This window comes from Rhopilema esculentum, chromosome 5 (genome assembly GCF_057945365.1).
Source record: "Rhopilema esculentum isolate cy_ngs chromosome 5, ASM5794536v1, whole genome shotgun sequence".
NCBI classification, from domain to species: Eukaryota; Metazoa; Cnidaria; class Scyphozoa; order Rhizostomeae; family Rhizostomatidae; genus Rhopilema; species Rhopilema esculentum.
Window position 1 is genome coordinate 7,917,658 of NC_142819.1, and position 20,003 is coordinate 7,937,660.

Consider the following 20,003-nt stretch of genomic DNA (forward strand, 5'->3'; position numbering starts at 1 on the left):
AGTCTGTCTTCTATTGTAACGATGAAGTTTTTTTGTTTTTAGACATTCATGTCCAAGAGCAGTGTAACTGGCATCCTCATTAATTTGAAATATGAATTTTGCTGTCTCAAGTTTGTACGATTTGTCAAAGTTCAATAGTGTTAAGCGTTTCAAATGAGGTCACAGTGTGCAGTATACGCAGCAAGGTTTTATACAAGGTTTTAATGTTTTTTTGCTCTGATGAAGCCCCGTATGCCGGGGCGAAATATTAGCCTTCATTGATTTACGTGTATTTATTGTTGTTTATTCTCGGCGTATTGCAGTGTTTCTTATTTGCTACATTTTATACTTATATTTGCGCGCGGATGGCTAGAAGCAAAGAAACAATTTCGCACAAAACTTGCAAGTTTTCATTTATTCTTTTACCTCTTTTCTTAATTTGGTGCAACCAGAAGACAAGGTTGATCTCTTTTTCTCTTTTTCTATTTCAGTGACATGAAACAAATCTGTTTATTTTTACTTAAGAAACTGAAAATATAGAAATTATGATTCTAAAGCCGTTTCAAAATGTGCAAAACGTGTCTCAGATTTCAACGAAAAAAGCTCAACATTCCGAAGGACAATGAAGAAGTTAAATGCCTAGCCTACTGAACACTTTGTAGCCCCATTAAATATCATTCGACAGGAACTGAACAGCCCTGGATATTTTTGAACACATTTTGTAAGGTGGTTTTAACGATTCCAATGTCCATTCCAATAAAATGTCAATAGAAATAATCCATGTCATGCTACAAATTTGAGAAATCGAGTAACTCATAATTTATTGTTTGAATAATGCCATTCTATATTCAAGGTTATAAAATTTCAGGTCAGTATTATTAGGAAAAGAAAGAAAAATTCCCAACAAACGCTTGTCTCACTCCGAATAGTCATTTTTTAAGGCGATTCAGTTTTCGTGAAGTAGAAATGAATCCATACACTTTCAACAAAATGTTTATGTAACTTTGCTTTGTAACAAGTAGTACTTTACTTGCTCTAACAGACTCCCTATAAATTTTTATAGAAATCTGATGCAGCGTCTATCGGGGGGTTGGGGTTGGGGGGAGAGACGTTTTATAGAGCTTACTATGAAATATAATGATTCCAACAAAAAATGAGGTAAATATACCACAATGGGATACGAAAAACGAGTTATCGGGATACGCAAACACGACGTAGCGAAAGTATGTGATACCTACATCATTTAATAATATACACAGAAGTTCTCAAATGAGTTGACTTCTAGTGAAGAGATTAATAGAAAAAACCTGAGTCGCGTTAAACTGTCATATGCACAAAAGAACGAAGAAATTAACAGAAAACCTCACTGATCACATAATAATGAAGAATAAACCTGACATTCTTTGTGCATGCCTCTTTCTGTTATTTCTTTCCTTTTCAAATGAATCGTCGCTTTGATATTTTCGGCGTTTATAAGAAGGAGGCATTTGTTTGAGACACGGAATAGAAGTGAGCAATGATACAGCAATTTAAGAAGTAATATACACTGTCTGGATCATACTGAACCTAATCTCAAACTACTTGGATCTTATCTGGATATCACACATTATTTACACTTCTTGAATTTAAAATATCTTCGAGCGAAGTCCATTCTACTTTCCCAACTCCAAGTAATTCCTCTTTCTTCATGCCGTCCAGCATTGTCAACTACGGAAAAAGACGAAGAAACATAATGAGATTCTCTTGGTAGGCAGTGAAAGTTTATGCAATTTATGAATAAAGAGATGCTTTCCCTTGGCAAAAGATAAACAAACCTTTTACTAGAACTGGCAGGTGCAAGAAGGTGTGTAATGAGCTGTTACATAAAGAAGGAGTATAATGTAATGATGATAGAAGTTAAGGATGTCAGGGAAATGTTGAAACTTTTGGCTGCCTTCATCGTCCTATACATAGTAAAATCAGATATTTGACATCAGCTGTTCAAGTTTTGTTCTTATAAAGGAGATATGTCTTAAGAGCAAATGTCTTATTTTATAAGAACTGTCGTACGATATTTTATAAGAACTAGCCTCTTGCTTAAAATAGGTAATGTTAGGGTTATGTATCCTAGATGTTAGGTTAAAAAGTTGTTCGTATAAAACATTGGACTGAATGATAGCTATCATGTGAATAAAATTTGTATCCATATAGGGATCAAAATTAAGCAATGTAAGTATGTATGCCAGAAGAAAAAGACGCTAGATTAGGCCGTCGGTCGGATTCTGTGAATCTTGCGAAAAATAGATAGGAACACCGCAAAACCACGAAAGGCAATCCAATATAATGTAAATATATCCAAATTGAACAACTAAAACATCAAAATAAAATGATAAGTAAACTATTACTTTTGCCTCCGATGAAGCCTAGTATTCCGGAGCGAAATATCAGTTCACTTATGACTTCATCTTAATATTTAAATTGCTCAAATCGGATTTATTCATTTACAATTTTAGAGAGAGATTTTAGATATTCGTTTTATGATAAATTTGGAAATGAATTGGTTGGATTTATTGGTTAAAGATATTCGTTATTTGTTGTCATTTTTTTTCCGACTTCACCACACTTGTTAGAAAATAAACTTTCTTTAACAAAAGATCAGGAATGTTTATAAAACAAGCTATTACTGATATCCGCCACACGTTAAAAAACTTCGAATGTCTTAACAAGAGAGAACTAAAATCGTTCGATATTCTAGTTTATAAAAGTCACTTAATAATAACATCGGTATTGCTGATGAGATATCGCTAAGGGCAATTATACAAAACTCGGTTTTGAAACGAAACTGAATCTATGTCAATTGTACTTTTTATGAATGAGTCTGCTTAAAAATTCATTTGACCGTTGCAAAATAAGAATCATCAATACCTGCTTGTCGATATATTGTAATATTATTTCCAAGCTTTTCCGACTTGTTTTTTCCTTGTCGTGAAAAAGATTTCTGAAAATTAGAAAAAAATTGTTTCAGCCACAGTGAAAAGAGCAAAAAGAAAAGTCTCTTTTAAAGACAGTTATGAACAACTGTGCATACAACAACACAAATTCAAAGTACTGGCTTTTACAAAACCTACTTTAAAATAAAAGTACATACAAAAGCCTAAGATTAGTGGCATTTGATCTCGATAAATCATACCAGCGACCCGTTGAATTTAAAAACGATTAGAATACTAGAGACATGACATTTGTGAATACACACTTACGTATAAATGGGATTTTACAGAATAGACATTCAAAACCAGGTTAACAAAAATCCAAGAATAAAATGACCCCGATAACCAACATTATTTAGCGTATCTTGAAGACTTCTAGAAGTGGAAATTGCTAGATGAAGCATATCCAACATATCTTTGACCAGGGTAGAGATACGGAATGCTCTGTTGAAAACAGCCTGTCCGTACAAGAAGCTTGCCTCGAAAGGGATATTGCTTGGCCTAAACCAAACAAAGTTTAAGAAGCTTTGTCTTAACCATTGAAATTTAAGAGTAGCTGAGTTAATGCCAAAATATCATCATCTGGTCTAGTCAGAGTGCATGCAACTCCAATGTGAATAGACACACCGCCTTTAACACATGTTACATGTAAGCACGGAAGAACAGAAATATGAAATACGCATAAATGCTGGGCACATTTCTATATATGATTACCAAGAAAACAAAATAAGGCATAACCTATGTTGCAGAGGTAATTAAGAAAACAGAAACAGGGCCGTAGAGATGTTTTTCGAAAAATTTAGGCCCGAGTTACACGACGTCGGATTGGGTTTACTTCGGATTGCTTTTCACTTCGGATAGGGGTTTCAGTTACACGACGCTGAGGCAATCCGAAGTACTTCGGTGAGCGTGACCGGAGTGAAAGTCACTCCGCTCTGGAGGTGAAGTGAAAATCAATCCGAAGTACTTCGCTTCGCATTCCTTCTCGTGTAAAAACTGGATCCGAAGTGATTTTCACCCCGAAACCTCGTTGCAGATCACGTTGCCTCTGTTATGTGCAAAATGTGCGCGCTTTTTGAAGAAGAAAATACCCAGCATAAACATGGCTGACATCAAATTGTTAATCAAAATGTTTCTTGGCATGTTTACGGGTTTTTCCACTTTATTGCAGCAGAACAGCATGTTATTTGAGTTCATTACTCACAACTATCTGGCACGAAGAAAATTGTTAATGAAACAAATAGCTGCTTGTAGCTATCGCATCAGGAAAAGGAGAAAAATCCAGGCCCAGCGTCGCTTCTGGCTTAAGCCCGGTCGCTGCAACGGCTGGTGGTCAAACCTAAAGAACGGGCTTAAAGAAGATGATGGAGAGTGGCGACTTAACTTTCGTATGTCCAGAAATAGTTTCAATTTGTTGTGTTATGAACTACGTCCATACATTGAAACGAAGCAATCCGACATCGTGTAACAGCGAAGCAAAAGTCAATCCGAAGTCGTGTAATCACTTGGAAAAGCGAAGTGCAACTGCTTCGGATTGGGGTGGGCAATCCGAACCGAAAACCAATCCGACGTCGTGTAACTCGGGCCTAATATACCTACATGCTGCTGGATAAAAATGTGCTAACGAACTAAACGAACTAACCTCCATATTGCGTCTGCGAAATCTTTTTCGTTCTCAGACATAAATGCCTACAAAAGACGTGATCGATTACTAAAATAACATATAAAATACTAACACTACATGTGTGCTTCCTCTTTTAAGTTTGAAATGAGTCACACTTCTATCGGGTTTAGGAAGAATTGGGTTAGTTTGAACATTTCATGTACTTTGATGAAATGTGGATGTTATTAGAAGAAACGGTCTCGTCATGTTAAGAACCTTTTGCAATGTTAGAGTAGGTACGTATCCCATGTGCATGGCGGTTTATATCTTCCTCGAAGTATACTTCGCCAATTTGATTATTGTAGATGGTAGACCAGCAAGGATATGTACAGTGTCCAGAAAAGTTGTTAACCTTCCCCCGGCCAACAAAATCTTACTGTAAAACCTTCCTTATTCTAATGGGTTTGAAATGGGCGTGGTCAGATGCTTGGGAACACAACTATGATCTTCTCTCCTGGTAACTTTGTTTTTTCAATACTCTTCTATAAATTTGTAGCTTGTTTCAAATTAAAAATATTTTTAGAAACCGATGTTAAGCAAAATGATTATTTCGATTAATAAAAAAATTGTTTAATTCAAATAATTAAACCATAAAGAGGTAATGCCTAATATTTACAGTGCAAAGTAGTTCTGCAAACATATTCATATTAAAAGATAGGAGGTTTTAGAATTTCTTTCTGATTTTCTTTCAATTTTTCATGGCTATATTTTGAAAATCAAAAGGCTATAAAAAATCTTCAACTTCCTCAAGTTTCCAAATTTTTGGCCACCTTCCTCAATTTCTCTTTATTTCTACAACCATCCTCCGGCCATTGGCCAAGGGGCCGTGATGTGGATATGTAATATCGTCGATACTCGTTTACAAATTGTCGATCCTTAAAAGCCCTTTTTGGTGGTACAAAATTTTAAATTGGCTTTAAAAAAGGCTTTAAAATTTTAAATTGGCTCTTAAACACATAAAACGTTAGAGCGTTGGTCAAAAAGTCATATACCCATATGCTAGAAAATACTTATACCCAGTTGCGGGATGAAAATCAGTCAGTCAGGAACCTGAAATTTTTAGGCTGCGTCATTAGTGCCACTTGGCTATAGAAATGCTACCAATGGAGTTCAAGGGTGAAACAAACTCCTGTTTACAACGGCAGTTTTATAAGATCGATTCTTAAACTCCTAGTTGGATCTATGATCGGATTCTGCCAATTATTCGACACATGTTCCCCAGTGCAATTCTAAGTTTCTTGTTCTTTATGAAAGAAAGCGTTCTGAAATCCCCAGTGCATGTAGCTCAGCAGTCCCTTTGTATAATACCTAGCATTTTCTATCTAAAGATGATTGTGTTTTGAGTCTACATAACTCAAAACTCAGCGTTATTGTGATATAAAATACTGAATGGATTTCATGTGAGAGACAGAGGTATTACGATGGCTTCAATTTGTTTACGTCAGCTTAAAGGTTTTTTCAGTCTACTATGCATTCAGCATGCTGATTGGCCTTGAGAATCGACTGAAGATGGTATTCATCTTGTTCAATGTTTAGACAATAAGATAAAATGTGCTCGAGGCCCTGTGAGTGATCTGCATTTACCTTTCTCGATTGTGAAAATATATATTGATTAATGATTATAGGTGTGTTGATAGAATCCTGCTGCGTGTTCTTCTGTTGTTACAACAGGAACATCGTCGATACAGCGTCCTCATCTCTGGGAGTAGTGGTCTCTAATCGTAACAGCAACTTCCTTAAATCTTCAGGAGCATAATTTGTCAATACAAAAGTTTAGAAATGCCAGAGGTCGATACAACGTGAATCTTTAATAAGATATTGATATTCATTTCATCTGTCATATAAATTATATATCAAAACAATGATAACAAACCTTATTATACACAATTGTTAATCCATAGAACTGCTCTGCTAGCTCCTTGAAACTTTCTTTCTTTGCTTTCGTGTCTTCGATCTAAGTGAGACCAATTCTAGTTGTGAATGGCTTTGAAAAAAGCAAGCATTTTACAACATTTTAACTAAAAGCTTTCCGTCTGACACTCCTCAGAGCATAAAACGTCAGAATAAGGGTCCGAAAGAACACAATGAAAATATATACCCAGTTGTGGATCGAAATAGGCCAATCAGAAAAACGCAAGCATAAGACCGGCATAGTTGACCAATCAGTGCCGCGTACCTAAAGAAAAATTACCACTGGACTCCAAGAGAGAAAACGAACTCCTTCTGTCTACATTTCTAGTTGAGAATTTCATTTTGCTTGGAATGAACTAGAAAGCGAACAGTTTGAGCCATAACAGACAATTTCCGCTCTTCTTCACAGGATAGCACACCCAAGTTAAAACGAAAACTCTACTGAAAGATGCAATGTATCATCATGCTTTATCTAACGCAATTAGTATCTGGGAATTTACAAATACAAGAAACAGACGCTGGAAGAGCTCAAGGTTTAGAGAATGGGTAAAACAACACCAAAAAAAAGACGACTGCTACATTTTGTGAGGGCAAGGAGGAAGCACCTCTTGCTCCGGTGCCCCTGACAAGAAACCACGATAGATTTAAAACAACTCTGTCATATTACAAAAATATTTCCACAAAGTGGGATCCATTCCGGAAGGCAAAAGCCTTGAAACGCTAGAAAAATTGTCTATTGCGTATTCTGTGCATTAGTGCATAATTTTTAGCAATTTTGCTAAATTGGATACCTTTTAATCATACATACAAGTGATTAAATCACAAAAACAACATACAACAATAAGTATACAACCACAACAACATCATCACAACAGCTTCAATCACCAACCATATAATCGATACTTTAGCAAATCAGCACTGTTGGCTTGTTTTCAACAAAATAAAAATTGCATACTAATACTAGCAAGCACGTTTCTATTAATAGGAATACATAGCGATAAGCCTTTGACTAAATCTAAGCTTTTCTTGCCATTTCTGTCAACAAGTTGCACAAAGAAAAAGCAAGCATGAAGCAACAGAACATTGATCATACCCCTAAGAGATTAATTCGTTCTCGAATGTCTTCCCACATTAGCTCAGCCATTTTCTGATTGACGGTTTTACCATCATCATCAAGTGAATTCAGTCTGACATAGCACATCCTAAAACATTTATAGAAGAACAACTAATGTCATAATGCATTCATTATCCACTGAAAATTGATTTAAATACCAAAATCTCTTTATTTCTTGTTTGTTCTTACTTAGCGCCAAAAGACAGTTTTTAGTACACCAAGGCTACGTTTACACTCCTTCGTATTCGTTTCTCTCCGTTTTCCTTGGCAAAACGATGTCATTTCACAGTGATCCGCTTTCAAATGAATACGCTGTGAATGCGGAAAGTGTTCACATTGCTCCAACAAAAACGTTGTTGGTAGCCTCATTTAAAGGAAGGCCTCAATTTAAAACTGTGGCAGTTGCTATCAAAGTCCGCAAAGTTAATATGAATTTGATATTTTAAAATGTTTGAAAACTGGTGCTTTTGATAGATTATTCAAATGTCACTAAAAACAGAGCGTATTCAATACATAACGTATTTAAAAGTATCCTTACTCAATTGCGCTCCCAAATGTCTCCTTTCTCATAGCAAAGCAGTGTGAACGCGAGGCAAAAACAGATAGGAAAACGGATAGCTACGTTTTCATAAGCAAACACCAAAACAACATTCTTATTGCTCAATATATTCATTCTTGAAATAAATTTGATCTTACCAAATATGTAAATGTATGACAAGGAACCATGACTGAAATGTATCAGGCATGTTGCAAACTGAAAACAAAACAAAAACTGTTTTAAAGAGTTTGCATCATATTGAGGTAGACTGCAATTAACATCGTTTGCAGCTAGCAATGGAATTCAAGCTAGTTTAAAACTGTGTTAGTTTAAAATGAAGTTGAGCTTCAGGCACCTTTGAAAAATTCTTTGTAATTAACTCCATCTGTACAGCATCCATAGATCTGTCTTGCTCTAAAGTGCAAAATCTGGAGAGAGAGAGAGAGAGAGAGAGAGAGATGACACGCTAACAGCCATAGGCCAATGTCTTTTAGAAACATAAAAGAGCTGAAGGTAAATGAATAAAAAACTGAGGAAATCAATAAGTAAAAATAGCTTCTTTTAGATATCTTAATAATATCAGATATGAAAAAACTGGAAGAGGAGCAGAAGGTTGAAGTAGCAATGATTTTTCAGTAGAAAAGTGAACAATTTGTTGCTCTAAAGGAACCAACTTCATGAAATTGCTAGTAAAGACGTTTACTATCATTTATAATGCAACTTTATGCCAAAAAAGTTAATAAAATGGTACTAATTCTACTCTTACCGAACTCCTGGTGAAAATCCACCCAATACGTTGAAATAAACTATATATTTTCTCCTTGAGTGTTACAGGTGCAGAAATAGTTGAGCCACTACCTTCATTCTGTGATATAAAAAGGGAATGCATTCAACTCAAGATACTTTAAAAGTATATGAAATATAATAGAAAAACGCCTGACTTAGCACAATTACTTTTGACCTTCCAGGCACTGTGTATGCTCAAACATTGGCAAAGGGAGCAATTGGTAATGTTTCTAAAACCTTGCTAAAAACGTGCTGCTATTTGGTCTACTACAATAATAATAATTGAAAACTGCAAGAAAAAAGGAATGAACAAAAGTGAGTTACCATGGTTGATAAATCTCTTTGTTGGTAGCCACTATTAAGACATCGTTTAAACACAATATGTTGTGGGCTAATGCTTGAAAGTGTTCTTAAATTTTGATATGATAGGCAGTTAAAACTTTGACGCGTGTTCATTGAAAATGCCAAGAGAGTTTTGAATGTATTAGAATGGCGACTTGAAACTCCTAAGAAGTTTGATCTAAGTAATGATGCAGAAGTCATCTTTGAGTCTGAAAGAGAAATAGTGAATAGAGGATAAAGAGCGACAAATTAATAATCTTGTAGCCGGCAACTCATTAAAATGAAAAAAACTGGATCAAAGTTGAGAAAACATAGGATCCAATAAATAGCAAGTAAATGAACGATTTTTCTCTTGAGTCTTTTAAATTCACAGCATCAGTTGCAATACCTCAAGAACATGTTTGATGTTAAGTTTTAATTAAAATGATGAAAAGAGACAACTTAAAAATTTGAGCATAACAGGAGTTAGTACTATGGAGGAAGCTGTTTGACTGTATGACATGCAAAAGCTCCCAAGAGCTATCTAGTAGCATGCTTTTATCTAGTTGGGTAACAACATTTTTACAACACTCAGTTTTGTCAAAAATTGATGATTTACAGCTCTTGGTGGTCAGAATTTAGATATCCCTAAGGATTCTAGCCAAAAATAATATACAGTGATATAACTTGCTGCAACAAAGAGTTTTTTGTGTTACCACAATACAACAAGATACTCTAAAAGCTTCTTTTCATTCCATACTGCATTAAAATATGGAATGGTTTAGATTCTGAAATAAGAAATCAAAGACAATATCACAGTTTAAAAAATCAATAACTTCTATTTTAAGACCTTCTAAAAAATCCCATGCATGGAATCACCTATGGTTGTGTTTCTGCACTCATACTAGGTCATCACATTAGGTTTAGTGAGCATAGACAATAACACAACTTTGCTGCCATAGCCCAGTGTGCAGATGCAACAACTTGCAAAAGTTGAATCAATCACACATTTCTTCCTGCATTGTCAAAATCATGTTTGTACCATAGGGAAATCCTGTTTGAAGAACTTTCTAACATTGTTAATAATTATACTTATATGATAATCTTAACTGATGAACATCTATGTGATACAATACTTTATGATAGCAAAACATACAACTTAACAGCCATCAAAATGATTTTGGAATGTACCACCAGATACAGGGGCGGATCCAGACATTCGCAACATTCGCACTGGCGAATGTCAGATTTCCACATGTCTTTTTGTAATTGTCTGTTAATACATTTTAGCATTGTGAATATTGTACTAGAAATGGCCAGATAATAAAAAAAAGGTCCATAGAATACAAGAAATAAAAGTTTTGTTTCCTGCCCTAGTTGCTATGATGTCACCTTGTTGTTTACTTTTTAGGTTTTATTCCCTCGTTTTCGTGATTTAGAGATGATATATTCGAAAGAGGGCTCCCCCTTTTACGCATAAATTCACAGAGCACCAATAAGGTTTGATGCGAATGTCGAATGGAATTATAATATATTAGGCATGCGTGCGCAAACAAAGTAGTACTGAAAAATGTATGCCAAAAATTTGTGCGAATGTCAGTCCAGCTATGTTATTTAGCCATCTGAAAACCAATAGGAAATGTATATGGGAAATTTTTTTGCGAATGTGGCGAACGTAGATGCGAACTGTGTTCGGTAGCCAATTGAGGGAGAGAACCTTGGAAAGTGAGCAGATTGAAACCTCGCTTCCAGATCAACGGCCATGATTGTTGTTGGAAAGCTGTGGAGACATTTGCTTGCAGAAGAGCAGCAATTGTACTTCAGAGTGAGTGAAAGGAGTCAATTATAAGACGATTTCTAATTTGAATCAGCGGATTTCTTATGAAGATGTTCAAAGTTTGACGAAGATTTTGGTTGATGGATGGAATTTGATAGATGGCAATATGCGAGGACAGTTCAGTGGGACCTAAAATTGTTGAACCAAAACTTTGCCTATGTTTTCATTTTCATGATGGAGGACGTTATTTAGACAGAGATTCAGACTCAAATAATATTTTGAAGAATACGTGATGCTTTTTAAGGTCCATAAATATGGTAACCCTTTTCACGAGTTTAACCTCTAAAACTAGTAAAATTATTTGTGGTTTCCACACTATAAGAGTATACCATTTGAAACTTTTGGTTCTGAAATACCCTTAAGATTCATTAATTTTTGTTTATGAATTTGCAAGTAACTGACAGTTTTCTTTTCTATGTAATTGTGTGTGTAAGTAAATGTAAATATGGGTAGTAAATAAGTGCAATCAATGGAATGATCCTAATGGGGGAAATACTACATTATTAATAAGAAATTCACAGCAAGTTGGTTCTGCCAAGTAAATATCCTATATAAATCCATGTAGTAAAAGTTACCATGTTTGCCTTATTTCTTTGCCATTACTGACTTTGTTTGATGTACATTTTAAATTTGTATATAATATATTTATGATGTACTTGTTATGGAAAGACAATGAATTGTTTTAAATTCTGTTACATTTGCTGTTTTACCAACACCTGAAAATACTAAAATTGTATTATATGTATTGACCTAACTTGTATTTTTGGCCCTGTTTAAGGCACATCACACGGCAGTTTAGATAGAAAGGTGAATGCACAAAATAAATAACAGAAAAGCTCTGAGCCCCTAAGGTATTTGGTGTTGAAGTCAAACATTTGGGTGGATATTGCATTGAAAATTTCTACACTAAACACAGTATTTGATTGTTAAATAATATCATTGTATAAATAGAACTAAGATTCCTTTCTTTAAATGGCTGTTTTTTAAGTGAGTGACATAAAATGTTTTTCATGAGTTTTTCTCCCTGAGAAGGGGTGATACACACACCTAATATACCCTTATTTTAGCTCATCCTCTTTGTTCTTGACAATTTGTGATTCTGTGCCTAGACTTGCCATTAAATCATCATTAAGAGGACATTTAAAATCTTTGCTGCTGTTTTTCCATCACAAAAGCCATGTAGAAAACAAAACATGCCAACACAACAAAAGCTTGATGAGTGTTTCTCAAAATTTTTCCAGAGATCTCTTTTCTTGTTTACTCAATAAGTAAAATGCCAAATTGTCAATGAAATCCAGACCTGGCTGTTATTCTTAATATTTATCCTTAAATTTCTCAACCTTTGAGCCTCAACATTTTTATTTAGTCTATGCTGTTTAAAAAATATGTTGTTAGTTTCCTAATCCTAAAACTTAATATAAGGAAAAATACATCTTTAAGTGGAAAACTTCGATTCTGAGACTATAGTAACATTTGACTGATTTTTTTGGGCGTGGTCATATAGGCGTGGTCGAAAATTTGCGAATGTCAGATTTTTTTCTGCATCCGCCCCTGACCAGATATATATAAAAGTACACATAGGTCCGCCAGATGGATTTAGCCCCTTTAGTATCTGTTGATTGCCTTTACATAGTCTTGAATTCAAGGAGTATACTGTTTTACTTCAATTTATATATGCTTTAACTGTGGACCAGGCCCCCCTCTTTGCTTGAACAGACTCTTCTAGTTTTGTGCAAAGCTTGCACACAAAAAACAGGCCTTTTCATTTGACACAAGCAATCCCTTGTGATCACGTCAGCACTCGTGCAAACCCAAGCATTTGATCGCTTGCGCAAAACAGTAAATTGTGAGGAATAAATGTCTTTTCAATAAACACAATTCTAGTCATCTTTTGTGACCCAAGCAAGTGACATAGACAACACAAAGATGGTATATCAAAACACAGAAATATAAGAAAGCTGAGTAAACCACATCTCAACGAAAAAATGCATTTGAAAATCAATTCCACAGGGAATGCTTAGGAATACTTTAGGTACTAGTATTTGAACTACAATAGCATTTAGGACATTTTCTGGGCAGCCAGACTGTAAAGTATTTTTTCTGGGCGGGGAAAGCCAGAACAATAATTTTGAAATTTGCAGATAACGAATCGAATGCGGAATCTGAAGCAAAGGCTTTCGAAGAAACCTTGTATCCTTTGTTTTTTCTTGTTATCAGAACTCAGAAGTTTGAATGGTGGAATATTCGCGGAGAAAATGACCAGAAAAACAAATATTTTGCGTGGAATCTATGGCAGATTTTTAACAACATTTTGGGATCATCCGGAAATAACGTCTATATGACCTTCATGAAATACATGAAATTTATAAACGAGGCACATTTGTATTGAGTATTTATTCTTTTTTGGAGTGCATTAAAGGTGATCATAACAGTTTGCTCTCATTTGATGTTACCTCAAACAAAAAGGTACTTTATAAGATCATTGCTATCACTACCAGAGCGATTGCTCGCGCAAGAGAAATTATGCAATCTCATGGGTTATTTCTTGCGAAAAAGGCCTGACAAAAATAACAACTCTCTTACCAAACAGTCTTTTTGTTGTATAGAATTTATGAATGGCTTTGAAAAACACATTTTGAAACAAACTTAAGCTTTTCCTCTGACACTCAGAGTATAAAACATCAGAACATAGATCAAAACTCTACGCTAGGAAATATATAAACCCAGTTGTAGAAAAAATAGGCCAATCAGAAACGGGAACACATGACTGTTGAGGTTGCGCAAATAGTGCTGCTTGCTTATTGAGAATGTTACCAATGGAGTCTGAAGGTGAAAACGAACTCCTTCTGTCTAGACAATACTGCCTTTTCAATGTTTATGGAATGACGAATAGGCTCTACCAATAATCTGAAACATGTCACCATTATAGTTTTCACATAATCTGGGTTTCCACTAAATGCCACTTGACAGTGGAATTGCATGTCTTAGTTGCCATTTTTGATCTGCAAGACCATGTAAGCTGTTCTCTTTGAGGGAGAGTTTTGTTTCTTATGCTGGAACGATCTGTTTCTAATCCCCAAATCAATTCTTACCGATTTCTTGGAAGTTCTTATCAAGAATATGCCTGTTTTCATAAGATTGAAAGATTCTAAGTTCTGCGAAAGTACCTTTCACTTCACTATATTTTTCCAAATAGATTGAAGTTTGTGACTATCATAACAAAAACTGCCAGACAGGGAAAAAATAATTGCCAATATGCAATATCAGGAGAAATAACTGTAAAAAATAAACCAATTAACCCTTGCAATTTTTCAGGCTTCTGTGAATATGAAAAGGGCAAATGAATGGAAATTTTAGGGGAGCAATCTTTCCTTCAAGTTTTGTTAGGAATGCAATTCAGAGCTCGCCTCAGGTTGTGAGGGGCATGTGGAGGCTTTCGCTTACCTCTAATGGCCAGGCCTGGCTTTGATCACGGTGCTACCATTCATTGTCCTGGAAACATTGTTTATACATTGCTACAATTAATTTTCTGTTTGTTATTATTTTTAGTTTGGAATAACTGCCAGAGTAGATTAGGGTTATGGTGTCAGAGGCAACTCCTTATTGTTGTAAAAAAATAGCCATATGTCATGGCTTAAAAGGGCAAATATTTTAACACATATCTATGTTTTTAATCTTACACTCCTTAAGAGTTAAATATATCAGAATATTGGTAAAAAAACTGTACGTTAGCAAAAATATGGCCATATTAATAGGCCAATAAAGGTTGCCATCTCAGGGCTGCCTCCGATTCCAATATGCTTTATTTGATGTTTTAACCCTAAGTGGATTTCGTAATAAATATTAAAAAATGATAAAAATGAAACCTTTGATTGATGCATTAAATTAATTCATTGACTGATTTACTGAATAGAATATCTAGTGATATGATGCAGCAGCGTGGATTGCATAACATCCCATATTTAGGCCATGGTTGAAAACTTCGGTGACATTCCTTATAATTCCGAATGAATTTAAGTTCATCACAAAAACGCAACATTTAATTCCTACAAATCTACTGCGGTTTAGTTCATCACCAAAACCTTAATTCCGAAAATTACGAAAATATGCCACTTAGTTCTTACCTTGGTTCACTTTCTTCGTTAAAAACTAGAGAATTTCATAATTTGGTCTTGCTGCTTATGTTGTTGTGGTTGTGGCTGTTGTTGTTGTTACTGCTATAATAAAAAATGTGACCTTTTAAAGGACAAGTGACACGCTTTTGGCGCCAAATTTTTTTTTTCTCTTAACTTAAAGTAAAATGCTGTATGAGAGTGTTGTTGAAATATTTTTCCTTTCTGATTTCATTTTCTTACTTAAAAACCCTTTTCAAATTATGGCGGGAAACGAATCACGTGACACTATGACGTAGATTGTGATAATTTGTTATTGCTGCTACTGGTATACAGTGCAATAATAACGTTTACAACACGCTTCTAGACAAATTCAGTTCGTCTGGACCTGTCGCGTCGTGTTTCGTAAACTCTCTATCAATGACAGGAAAATTCCGAGTTATCACAATGTACGTCATAGGGTCACGTGATAAAAAGCAAAATCGCGCCCCCTGCGCCCCCTGATTAGAATTTTTTGTTCTAAACCAGGAAAAACTTACTTCTAAATCATGATCTATAAGTTAATGAAAAAAAGATAGGGTGAAAAGTGTGTCACTTGTCCTTTAAGTTGACCCTCCTCGTTCACCAAGGCTAAGCAACAAAGGACAACGACAGGTTTTTTGGGAGAGGGGAGGGGGAGTTGGTAATTGTCGAGAAAGTTTTATAGGTTTGACGTTACGAAACTGTGAATATTTTTTAAGCTGAAAATTACTCACAACAAGTACATTTTGGGAAATACCCAGCTTCCCTTCCACAAACACTGGCAGATTTCTATTATACAGACTGAACAGACATGGATTGGTATGCTAAGATAGAAATGAAAATTACTGCTTACCGGTAGGCCATAAAGTGCTAGATGCTTAGAACCGTCCTATGTCAGAATTACACTGTTTGTTATGTTAGCAGGTGACGAAAATTACATAACTAATCACATGGGACGAAATGGGAAGGCCAGGAAATTTGGCAAGTGTCGAGACCTGGGAAATGAGCAGTTTGTGTTAGAAATTTCACGAGAATATTTCGAATAGGTTGGTTTGATCAAGTGGTTCTCAAGATCCATTACTTGTCAAGTACCATTCTCTATATCAGTGTTAAATTTTTCTTGCCGCCAACCATGGTGGCGGCCATATTTTGGCCCCTCCGCTAAAGGGCAAACTAAGCCCTTTAAAAGCGTTTATATTTTGGCCCCTCCGCTTTCAAATTTTTTTTGGCCCCTCCACCTCCACGTTTCACCCGGCCATGTGCACTGAGCAAAATGTCTGAAAATTCCATTCTTTTGAATATTCACCAAAACAATCTTTATTTCAACGAGTTAGAAAAAGTGTCCCTGAAACGTCAAGTTTCCGAACATTGTGCCCGACAAGGTGTAAGTTTGCTGCTGCATACTGACCCCAAAATTCATTTTTACAATCTACTTCTCTGTCCTTCTATCGCATAAACCGTAAATCCTCGAATAAAGCTCAAGGGGGCTTAATTGCTAAATGAATTTTTGGGTTGGGGCTCACTCGAGGGTTTGCCGACAAAATGGGTGTGGCAATAAATACAGGTATTGTCCTTAAACGATTATAATTATCATTAATAAAACTCGCGAATATTTATTCTCGGGAATTCTGAGATTGCAGATAATTTCAAAACGAAGAAAAATATCTATGTAACTGTTCAAATGTAAAGTTTTAATTGTTTACTGTTCAGCATTTAATTCTGCTATATTTCAGTTTGGTTCAGCGTCATAGTTTCAGGGTGGCTAGCAAACCAAAAGGTCTTGGTTCTGGGTGTGGCAGATAAACTTTTTGAGCCACACCAACTAATGCTAGAAAAGGCTAAAATATGCTCAGTCCAAACAATTATTGACGGTTCTGGTTCTCTATGTAAATCAAGGATTCTATTTATGCAGCCAAACTCTCCACAATAACAGCAAAACAATGGTTCTATTTGTAACTCTAAGAAACTCTAATAACAGTTCAAAATAACAATCCTAGTCTAATACTTTTTGCAATATTTTCAAGCAAAGCTAATATATATATAATATTCTGAATTTGAGCGAAGAAAATAATAAAAAATTCAGCCTGCATGCTCTTTTCCTTTATGTGTAATCTTTTCATTTGTCTAGGTTAGTATCTTGGCTATAATTTGAAATCTAGTGACCAACAAACTTATTCACACTAAAACATCATTGAGAGAACTTAAAATGATACAGATTCCTTAGTCTGTACCAGACTTTATTATTCGAGACACGTTGTTCATTTAACAACTAGTAAACAGAAAAACTTCAATATCACTTTTAAGTATGCACCTTTCAGAGGGTTTCAGAGAACAGAAGAACTTGAAGGGAAGCCGGGGAAGGCCTTTGTCTGTTGCTTGCTACTTTCAAGGAAGAAACTTTCGCGGAAAGAAATTTTCACGAGAAGAAACTTTTGCTTTTGCGTTGATTGATACGCGAAACTTCCTGGAAAACAAAATTTGCGAAAATTTATTTTTGTGAAATATCCAGAAAATTTCTCAGCTGATCAAGTTCCAATTTGCTCATAAACAACTAGACTTTATAATGAAATAATGACAATTCAAACAACGTAATAGACATTAGCCATCAATCAAAAAGACAGACAGCTACAAAGGCGAGGAAGTGCATACAAAGCATTGGTTCACACCAGAATACCAACATTTGAATCAACTTGGAATGAAATAGTATCGCATTCAGGTATGATCTAATATAATAAAAAATTAACATAAAAATTTGATATTATCAAAATGATAATTATATACGGCTACTTAGTGGGAAGATCAATGCTCATTCTATTAAACGAAACACCCAAGAGCTTTGCAGGTCGACTTCTTGCAAAACCCCATGATCAACCTTGATAAAAAGTAATCAGAATATTTCTTTTGATTCAATTATTATGTCATATAAACAAAAACGGAAGCTAGGTTTATCTGAAAATCAAAGATCGAAGTCATTGCTTTATACGTAGCTACCAAACCAGTACTGGGTGGTTGATTCTGGATTTGCAGTGCATTTGAAGTTCTTGTTTGTTGAATAATAATACCCAAAATTGTCTTCACTCGTAGCTGCTCCTAGCTTTGCTCCAAACTCACAAGTATCGCCCGAAATGGAACTGTCAATGTGTATAATATATGTATTCAGCACTTGCCAAAAACTAGCTGTCTTCTGATAGGCTGCATGACCACGAATGTTGATGTATTCAACTTTCTTGCATATTCCATGCCCAAGATAGGACGTGATATCAATGGCCTGTAAGTTGGCTCTAACGTAATCGGTGAAGTCGACGCTATTACTCAATCTATTATAACTGCATGTAGCCCTCCAGTGCGTTGAATGGACCTTGATAGAAAGCATTTGAGCTTTTGAGAGCCTGTAAGCCACCCAATTTGGCGTTCTTTCGTTAACTGGCATATCCACAGAGAAGGGTGTGCTTCTGAAGGCAGCCATGTTGCTGTTTTTAAAAGCCCATGAAACAGCCAGGGTCCATGCTGAGCCTGGTTCTGAAGTGAAGTCGCAATAGACATGAATAGATTCCCCTTTCGGTCCGGCAATAGAGTAGTATCCATTCGTTGTTGTCCCGTCTCTCAGGTAGTCAAGACAAGATCTTGGTATGGCTTTGACATGAACTGCTGGCTGACTTTCTGCCAATGCCGAATTGATATGGCAAAGTTGGACAGCAAGACAGAAGAAAATCAAAGTTTGCATCTTTGAAATTTAATTCCTGACTTTCTTTCGATGTAGGAGAATTTTGAGCCTCACCTCACCAGTGCACTTACTGCAACTGGAAATATAGAGGTACTTATATTTCTGGGTAAGGACAAGTCTAGGCATGTTGTGCAATGACAGTTGCCTTGAACAGATATTCTGCTCGTGTTGATTGGGTCAAGCTGGGAAGTATCCAAGTAGGTCTATACCCGCTATAGAGTGCTAAAGTGATGACGTCACGAAAATCTTTTTTTAGAATTTTTTAATTTGGATCCCATAACCTGAAAGAGCACCATGAAATACCTGTAAATTTGCAAAATCAAGCAAGTGTATTACGAAATGGCAGAGATATGGCTACATGTTTATTGGTTCTCTCCCCATCAAACCTCTGTATTTTGGTCTCTGTTCATAACTTTATGAACAGAGCGAAAACAACAGTGTTTCGTTAGCAAACTTCAAATCTTTCATTAGCCATATCTCAACCGATTTTAGACATATTTGGCCAATTTTGCGTATTTGAAAGTATTTCATGGTGATCTTTTACGCTATGTGGTTAAAATTCAAGAATTCTAAAAAAGGTTTTTGATGATGTCACACTTTAGAACTCTATTACTAAAACGGGGAATCGGGAATCGGGAATGGAATGGATTTTTTGGAGAAAAACGGGCTTCTTTACGAAAATAAGGCGGGATTTCGTAATGACTATTCATAATGGGATTTCGTAATCAGTAATAGAAATCTGAGGAAAATTACGTCATTGGAAAACTTATCCTTCTACTTTTTGCAATATTACTCGATGAAAAATGATAATATACATGGCCTACGCCACCGGTTTTGACCAATGGTTTTGACCACCGGTTTTGACCAGGAATATTCTCTGTTCCGGCAATTTTTTTATCGTCGTATTTGCCGAAAACAGATCATAGAACTTATTGTTTACTGTTCAGCACTTAATTCTGCTATATTTCAGTTTTGCTCAACGTCATAGTTTCAAGGTTGCTAGCAAACCAAGTGGCAGATAAAATTTTTTT

The 20,003-nt window shown here is 35.5% G+C and overlaps 2 protein-coding genes across 2 annotated transcripts; both read right to left on the minus strand.

The window, feature by feature from the left end:
* Positions 1-1,291: 1,291 nt before the first annotated feature.
* On the minus strand, positions 1,292-15,336 carry LOC135689690 (ubiquinol-cytochrome-c reductase complex assembly factor 1). Its single transcript, XM_089116298.1, has 10 exons — positions 15,240-15,336; positions 9,282-9,508; positions 8,938-9,036; positions 8,527-8,599; positions 8,330-8,387; positions 7,613-7,721; positions 6,482-6,562; positions 4,588-4,634; positions 2,884-2,956; positions 1,292-1,686 (listed from the first exon to the last, which is right to left on the minus strand). Exons 2-10 carry the CDS (start codon positions 9,498-9,500, stop codon positions 1,579-1,581), a joined length of 867 nt encoding a protein of 288 aa, XP_088972424.1. The 5' UTR covers positions 9,501-9,508; positions 15,240-15,336; the 3' UTR covers positions 1,292-1,578.
* A 2,496-nt stretch (positions 15,337-17,832) lies between these two features.
* LOC135689772 (uncharacterized) lies at positions 17,833-19,073 on the minus strand. Its single transcript, XM_065207111.2, has one exon. It carries the CDS (start codon positions 18,970-18,972, stop codon positions 18,226-18,228), a length of 747 nt encoding a protein of 248 aa, XP_065063183.2. The 5' UTR covers positions 18,973-19,073; the 3' UTR covers positions 17,833-18,225.
* Between the last annotated feature and the right edge of the window lie 930 nt (positions 19,074-20,003).